The following is an 8735-nucleotide window of genomic DNA, read 5'->3' on the forward strand; positions in this document are numbered from 1 at the left end:
TTTTTAAAAAATAGACTTTTCATTTTATTGGGTATTTCAAAAGGGAGATTTTTGAGATTATTTACTTCTCTAAGCGGTGGTCTTGGTATTCTTTTTTTCAAAAAAAAATTTGTTTATTTTTGAGAGAGAGAGAGTGAGAGAATGAGCATGGGAGGGGCTGAGAGAGGGAGATACAGAATCCCAAGCAGGCGCCAGGCTCTGAGCTGTCAGCACAAAACCCAAAGTGAGGCTTGAACTCTTGAGCCATGAGATCATGACCTGAGCCAAAGTCAAACACTTAACTGATTGAACCGCCCGGGTGCCCTGATAGATTTTCAAATATGAGCCCAAACTTGCATTCCTGGGACAAACCCCACTCATGAAATTTTGTCCTTTTTCTGTATTGTTGGATTTCATTTGCTAAAATTTTGTTTGGAATTTCTGCAACTGTGTTCATGGAGGGACGTTGGTCTGTAGTTTTTAAAATTCTTATAATGTTTTTCTCTGGTTTCAGTGTCATTTCTTCCTTAAATGTTTGGTAGAATTTACCAGTGGAGCCAACTGGGCCAGGAGTTGTCTTTGCGGGAAGGCTTTTAACTACACACCCAACTGCCTGCATCGATAAAGGGCTCCTCCGATTGTCTATTTCCTGCGTAAACTCGGCTAGCCTGTGTCTTCTAATTTGTCCATTTTGTGTCGGTTGTTGAATTTATTGGCATGAAGTTGTTCTCTTATCCCATTAATATCTGTGGCATCTGGTGATGTGACCTCCCTCATTCCTGACACTCCTGGTCATTTGTGTCTCCTCTCTATTTTCCTGCCTTTTGGTTTTATTGTTTTTCTCAATTTCCTTGTTCTGTTTTCTATCTCACTGATTGTGCTTTTTAAAAAAAGTTTATTTATTTATTTAGAGAGAGAGAGTAAAAGAGAGAGAGAGAGAGAGAGAGAGCGCCAGAGAGAGAATCCTAAGCAGGCTCCGTGCCATCAGCACAGAACCTGACTCAGAACTCGATCTCTTGAGCCAGTGAGATCATGACCTGACCCAAAATCAAGAGTTGGATGCTTAGCCAACTGAGCCCCCAGGCACCCCTCCTTGATTCTGCTTTGAACTTTATCGTCTTCTGCTGTGTAGGGAGACATGCTGCTATGAGGGGTGACTCTTCTCTGCACCCTCGCCTTCTTCCCTTTCTTTCTGGGGCATCCTTCTCCGCACGCTCCCCGAGTGCTTTTCCAGCGCACAAGGTTTCAAGGGCAGTTTCCGGTGTGTTGTAGCAGGAGGGAGCTAATTTCCTTTCTCTGCCATGTGACACATTTGCATTTTTGTCAGAGACACTGGGGGACAACATCTTGGCCCAACAATGGAGACTCCGGCCCTGGCGGCAGGCCGATGGGNATGGGATAACTTCCCCTTCCCTCCGATGGCATTTATCAGCAGTGTCACTATTCCTTTTAACGCACATTTAAACATATGTGCAGAATTAGTTACTTCTGACCACTGACGAAGTGTGTGTGCTTGCCGGCGCTCACCCTCACCCTACTTCCGTCTTTTTAAAATTTTATTTTATTTTATTTATTCATTTTGAAATTTTTTAAATGTTTATTTTTGAGAAACAGAGCATCAGTGGGGGAAGGGCAGAGAAAGAGGGAGACACAGAATCCGAAGTACATTCCAGGCTCTGAGCTGTCAGCACAGAGCCTGACACGGGGCTTGAACTCACAAACCGTGAGACCATGACCTGAGCTGAAGTCTGATGCTTAGCCGACTGAACCACCCAGGCGTCCCTTAAATTTATTTTATTAAAAAAATCTTTTTTTAAGTGTATTTATTTATTTTGAGAGAGAGACAGAGATAGTGTGAGCAGAGGAGGGGCAGAGAAAGAGGCAGGGAGAGAGAGAGAGAGAGAGAGAGAGAGATCCCAAGCAGGCTCTGCACTGTCAGATTGAGGCCCATGTGGGGCTTGAACTCACGAGCTGTGAGATCATGACCTGAGCTGAAGCCAAGAGTGGGACTCTCAACTGACTGAGCCAACCAGGCATCCCTACTTCCGTTCTTTTCTCTGCTTTTATTTGTATTTTTCCTGATTCTGCACCCTCATAGTCTCACTCTTCTTTCTTTCTTCCCTTTCAGTTATTTTATTCATACGCCATCATTTGAGACTTTGCAGGTAACGTAGGTGGTCAACACCAGGGTCAGCAGGGGTAGTTAGTCTCATTTGTTACTATTTTACTTTTACAGAAGGACTAATTGAAGGATGTCCTCTGAATGTCAGGCTCACTCCAAGGACACTCTTGGTTGATTACTTGTTTTGCATATTGTGTCCCCCTCCATTTGAGAAAATGGCCTGAAGTTGCTGAGAGGGTGAGCAGGCGAGCGAGAGCGAGATACTGGTGCACGGGAAGCTGTTGGTAATTCAAACTAGCTGGGAGAAGATAAAGCGTCTTTCTCTTTTTTTTTTCTTTTATAGTTTATTGTCAGGTTGGTTTCCATATAACACCCAGTGCTCATCCCCACAAGTGCCCTCCCCCATGCCCGTCACCCCCTTTCCCCTCCCTCCCACCCCCATTAGCCCTCAGTTTGTTAATAGTCTCTTATGGTTTGCCTCCCTCCCTCTCCCCAACTACTTTCCCCCTTCCCCTCCCTCACGGTCTTCTGTTAAGCTTCTCCTGTTCCACATATGAGTGAAAACATATAGTATCTGTCTTTTCCTGCCTGACTTACTTCACTCAGCATAACACCCTCGACTTCCATCCACGTTGCCACAAATGGCCAGATTTCATTCTTTCTCATTGCCACGTAGCATTCCACTATATAGATAAACCACATCTTCTTGATCCATTCGTCGGTTGATGGACATTTAGGCTCTTTCCATGATTTGAAAGCATCTTTCAAAAGAAAGAAACAAATCACTAATCCAATAGAATTTGAAATATAAAGAATTTGAATGGCATTCAGGAGGAGTAATTAGGTGGGAAATATCACTGCTTTTGGTACGAGTAATCCAAAATGAGGTACACATGGCCTGCTGCTTAGCAAAGTGCCAGAAATGAGTTAAGAGCTCAGTCAATCATAGTTGCTCTGATTTCTGTCATTGTCAGGCTCCAAGGTCCCTGAGCTGTCAGAGGTCAAGAGCTCTTGGCTTCTTCTCTGACACTATCTTGTTGACTTCAGGCAAGTGTCTGGTCTCCAAGCCCCACGGGAGTCATGGCTCCCCATGCCTGAGTTCTGCTGCTGTGATGGACGGTGCCGGAAACGAGACACCCTCCATCTCGTGGATGGTGTCCCCCACCCCCCTGCCCGCAGTGGTGCTCAGTCAGGAAACCCTCAGTGAGGGCTGGGCAGGCCCTTCCCGACTTCCCAGAGGGGGCAACATCTCAACAGTTAGAAACCTGATAGAACTTTATGGATACATGATATCAGCCAAGTCAATTACAAAACCCTAGTCATGGTTCTTTTGTTGATGTGGTTGCTTTAAATGTAAAACTATCTCAACATTTTCCAAAAAACGGGAAATAAAAATGCATCATCATCATGGCCAGGAAGGCTGAAAACCCATTTCCCCAGCCATGTTTTAGCCACACTTGCCCCACGTCCCCCTCAAGGGTCTCCAGCGCAGCGTAATGCGGGAGGGCTGCAAAGGTGTTGATTTGCCACGTTCCTACTGGTGATGGTACCAGTGTGTGAAGGGTGACTTCCCACCTGCCTGCCTCCCCCGTGCCCTGCACACGCTCCCGAATGCTGACTTAGGAAGATTGTTGGCCGTTTTGGGGAAAGAGTGAAGCTGATTTTTTCTTTTCTTTTCTTTTTCTTTTTTTGACTCAGAGGATCACAGAATGAGAAATGAAGTGACTTTGGAGGTGGTCCAGGACGACCTTTTCCTTAATGAGTTAAATGAGCCATGGAGAGCCCACTGCACCTTCCGTCGGGTTTCTGTGGTCTGTGACCGTGTGTGTCTTCAGCATCTGCTGTCGAGGGGTGTAGGGGCATCTCAGTTAGTTCAGGGCACGTTCCAGACCCTGATGAGCACCGTTCGCTAATTACGAGACCCTCCCCTTGCGGTTACGTGGGGAGGTCTTTTCTTGGTGCTGGACTCCCTTGAGTCTTTTCTGTTTGAAGTTTTTGCTGGAAAAGGCCGTGAGGATGTTCCCTGAGGGTGGTTGGAGAGGCTCCAGGTGGTGCAGACAGCAGTGACTTGCGAGGCTGACAGCACCGACAACCACTGAAAGCTCTTAGCTCATTTCTGGCGGTTTGCTTGGCGCCCCGCAACGCGTCAATGCGCCAGCTCCTCTAGCGCTGCCCCTCCTGGAAACAGATGCTGTGAGACAGGCCACTCTCCTCCGCATTCACGCACCAGGCTCCGGGGGCAGCAACCTCCTCCCGGTTGAGCGAGGAGAAGGTGGGATCGCGGATGACTCAGACACAGGCTCCCAAGTGCCACACTGGTAACATTCCAATTCCCAATAGGCTACAATCTACAATGAAGTGTTTTTTGATGGCCTCCCATGGCTGGGACACTTCATAACAGTGTGTTCTTGTGAAGATTATAGAGCGGCTCTGATTGTTCACCACGTAGGTATCTTGCCTGGTTATTTTGAGGATTAGGCAGGAATGCGGTACCCGACACAGAATAGGCATTCAGTAAAGCATGGCTGCCACTTGGGGGCAAACGCCTGTGGTTACCTCGCCTGTCTTCCGGCATTGATGTGGATTTGGTTTAATTACTTCGGACTGTTGGTTACGGAGCCCGAGAGCCCAGTGAGCCCTTCAGCCTCTTGGCAGCTGAGTGACACTGTCGTCACCACCAGGCCGTGACAGAAAGCCACATGTGCTTTTTTAGGAGATGATGTGGAGTGCAGGAAAGCAAAGTCCAGGATCATGTATTTAATTGCTGGGGTTATTTAATTAGGCAGGTGATATCAGGGCTAATGAATCATTAACACATAAAAAAGCAATTAGCTCATTGTTTCCATAATTTTACGCCATCAGGCAGAAAGCTGTTTCTTAGGGTAGTTGTACTTTAATAGAATTTTGCAGGGAATAATTTCTGTTGTTTTGTTATAAACCAGGTCAGTAACTTCATGGTATTGTTGATATTCATGGCTTTGATTTTTCGCTATCAGTATGCAGGTGTGTGTAATTTTAGATATAAAATGTAGTTTTGTTTATAACATGACAACAGAGTAACAGGGAAGGATGTGTGCGTTACCACAGTCTTTAGTGACCTTGCTCTTTTCTGGGATTCTTCCTGAAGTATCAGAGCTGTTTGTCCCTTGTCACTGAAGCACTTGTCATTTATTCATCCATCCATCATTCATTCATCTTCACGGCACACTTCCCAAACTCCTGCCGTGGGCCACTCACTGTTCAGGCGGTGGGGACCCTTGGTTGAACATGATGATCAAGTTCCCTGCTCTCAGGAGGCTTACATTCTATGAGGATGAATCAGTAATAAGTGAATAAATAAACACAAAGATATTGGACAGTATTACATGCTATGATGGAAATAAATCAAGGGCGCGATTGGTCGGGGGCATGGTTGCTCTGAGGAGCTGCTTCTAAGTTGACTTCTTCATGCAAGAAAAGGTAAGCTGTGCTGAGACCTGGGAGAACATTCCAGGCTCCAGGTCAGGAACAAGCTTGATGTTTGGAAGAAGGCAAACACGGGCTGTGGCGTGGGGAGGGGAGGAAGGGAGGAGCGGGGATTTTAGTGTGCGGCCGCGGTTACCTCCACTGGGGCTCTAAGCCGGGGGGTAGCCCATGGTGACGGGTGTGTCCAAGGGCCGCTGCTAGATGTGGGGAAAGGCCCGTGGGGGGCGAGCTGCAGAGCCAGTGTGGTAGCAGAAGGGGCAGCAGGGACTGAACGCATCCAGGGAAACAGTTTTGAGGCAGACTTGAGAGACGTGGGGTGTAAGGGAGGAGACACAGCAGCGGTGTCTCCCAGACTCTGTGGTTGAGCACGTGGGTCTCCTGAGACCGAGAAGTCTGGGGACAGTCAGTGGCTGTGGGCAAAATCAGGGATTCTGTTTGGGCCATAATGAGACTGAGATGCCCAATGGTGTGTCTTCTGTCTCTCTCCATTCTCTCCCTGCCTCTGTCTCTGTGTCTCTCTGTGTCTCTGCATCTCTGTGTGTGTTGGAGACTCATGTTGATGGCTTGAATATTTGTCCCAGTGTGGCGTATGGCATTGTGCCTTTTATAAAGTGTTACCTCCCCCAAACCCCGCCAGGTGTATGGTCCCCACTGCAGACGTTAATAGATGGCAGCCCAGAGGTGATATAGTCCCTGCAAAGTCGCGGGCGGTGAGAGCTGGGAGGCCCGCCTGGCGGGTCCAGGTCGCTCTGCTGTCCGGGTGCGCCTCGGCCGGTGGTCCCTTCTGTCTAACGGTGTTTCGAGTCGGCAGCAGGATGCCGGAGGGGCTCTCTCCACGGCTGCTCAGGCTCAGTGCTCCTGAGCCTTCTCACCTGCCCCCCCCCCCCCGGGACGCCTCCTGCTCCCTCCTTCAGAGGACCCCAAAAGCACATTTTCCGTCTCCTCTTTTAAAAAACAGTGCTGGGGAGACCATGAGATGCCCAAACCTCGCACCCGCGTTAAGGGTGTGTGCAGCTCACTCTCACGCCCAGGGTGAGCCCAGAGTTTGCGGGTCGGCGTTATTCCGGGCAGAAGAGCTTGATAGATACTTTTCGGGGTGATTCGGTAGAGCTGCGCTAACGTTACAGGTGGGCGGCCTGTGTGTAAATGGGCTGGGCACCCTGCCAGGGGCATAGGGTGGAGGGGGACCTGGCACACAGGCNAGAGATGACGCTCATCCCCCGCAGGATGAGGGGAGACCGTTGGTCGGGCCTGAGCCGCAAGACCGCGGCGAACACTTCCGGTAGCGAGTGACTCAGGTCCCGTCTGTGAGCTGCACACCGGGCCTGGTCAGAAGGGGTGGCACACGGAGATGGGAGGTGGGTCCGCAGCACCAGGCGTGCGGGTGCCTGTGGGTGCGGCCCGTGGGGTGGGGCTGGGGCTCCAGGTCAGGCCTCCTGGTGGACGCAGTGTGAGGGAGGGTGGTCTCGGTGCGTCCCTTCCGGGCGCTCCCGGTGCCGGGGGAGCACCCGCAGGGGGAGCACCTGCCTNTCCCGGCGGGGGCTCTGCCCTCCGGGGACCCTTCCTGGCTCCTCCCCTGCGCTCTGCTCCCGAGGCCTCCTGCCCCTCCGGTCTGGGGCGCTGCGGGGCCAGCTGCTGGGGAGGGGGTCCGTTAGAGCGGGTTCTGAGGCCGCCTTTTCCTTTTGCAGGTCAAACCGGTGGTGCATTGCGGTATGGATGTGCCTTCCAGGTGGCACGCGTTCCACCGTACAGGCCGGCACGTCAAGTGAGTAAGGTCGGGCGGGGACTCACGGCTTGCTGTGGCTCCGGAGATGCTGTTCCCGCAGCCAGACTCACCTTCTCCCCTTCTGCCTCCTCCCTCCCGTCCTCCCCTCCCCTCCTCCCANCCCTCCCCCTCCTCCGCCCCCTCCCTTCCCTTCTTACTCCTCCCTTCCGGGCTCCCTGGTAACTCTTCCAGGAGAAGTGAGGGGCCCCAGGCGGCTCTTCCCGGAGACCCTCCCAGGGCCGGTCACGGAGCAGGAGCTCTCCAAATGGCAGTTTTCTCCAAATCGGAGGTTTTAATGTTTTACAGGTTAAAATCTCTGACGTGAGCGAGACCGCTCCCAGTGGACAGAATGTCCGTGAGTTTCTGCAGGGGTGTCGTGGGCTCTCCGTGTCTGAGGGTCACTAGCGGGATGTCCGCCGCGTTCCTGCCCAGGTGCCCTTCACACTCATGCCCACCAGGGAAGGGCTAGGCCCCTCGGGCGCCACCCCCCATGTTAGACTCCTCAGAGGCCAGACGGGGAAGCAGAAGGATGCAGGAAACACGCCCTGTTTATTAGCCACACTTGGCCCCTTTCCCATGTGCTCAGAACCTCGACGGTCACGTCTGTAAAACACCTCACGTGTCTGCAAGGCACACCCTTCAGCAGCGAGGTCTTTCCCTGTGCCCTTTCCAAATCTGAGAGCGGCTTTGAAATGGTGGGAGGCACAGCATTGCCGAATTGTGTGAAAGGCAGCTCTTTCTGAAGAATGCATAGAAATCTCAAGGTCCTTCCTGGCAAAGAAGCGTGTCTCTGAAGCTACATTTTTTGTTTTTGTTTTCTGGCGTGAGCCAAGACATCAATGATGCTCACTTATTTTGATGGACAGTTTTTGTCTATTACAGATCATTCACCCGGCAGCTTGTGACTCGTCCTTTATATTGTTGAGCTAGAAATTCCACTAGATGGACCCAAATATCTATTCAAACGTAGTGTCTTTTCTACAAAGACCTGATCATGTTTGCTTGGAGACCTTGTAACTGCAAACACAAACAAAATAGTTGTGATGGGTTCTGGAGTCACCAATGCTGAAGGGAGAAAGTGCATTCTCTGTATTTTTTTTGGTACAGATTAAAGTTTATATTTGCTCTGAAAAAGAGATGTATTCTTCCAGTTTTAAAATATTTGCATTACAGAAAAACAATAACACTGAAGCAACAGTAACCATAAATAATTACGTAAAAAATTGAAAATTAGAATTATAAAATTGAGCACCTTCATGTTAAATACTATTCAGTACTTTTAGACTTAAAGAAACAAGGCTCACAGTTTATGATTTTAATATGAATTCCAAGAGTGTGAAACTGTTGCCAAGTGGCTTGGACCTGGCACCCCAGCCTCATTAACGGGAGAACTTTGCACCGAGT

At 49.9% G+C, this 8735-nt stretch overlaps 1 protein-coding gene across 14 annotated transcripts in view; it reads left to right on the forward strand.

Moving 5' to 3' along the window:
* Positions 1–8735, forward strand: part of DCDC2C (doublecortin domain containing 2C) — a 74408-nt gene that overhangs the window by 1024 nt on the left and 64649 nt on the right. For all 14 annotated transcript variants that reach the window (XM_077750982.1, XM_077750985.1, XM_077750994.1 and 11 more), the window contains exon 2: positions 7255–7331. In XM_077750982.1, the coding sequence (XP_077607108.1) occupies positions 7255–7331 (77 nt within the window). The remainder of the gene's footprint in view (positions 1–7254; positions 7332–8735) is intronic.

Source organism: Crocuta crocuta, unplaced genomic scaffold, assembly GCF_008692635.1.
Source record: "Crocuta crocuta isolate KB4526 unplaced genomic scaffold, BGI_CrCroc_1.0 scaffold129, whole genome shotgun sequence".
Taxonomy (NCBI): Eukaryota; Metazoa; Chordata; class Mammalia; order Carnivora; family Hyaenidae; genus Crocuta; species Crocuta crocuta.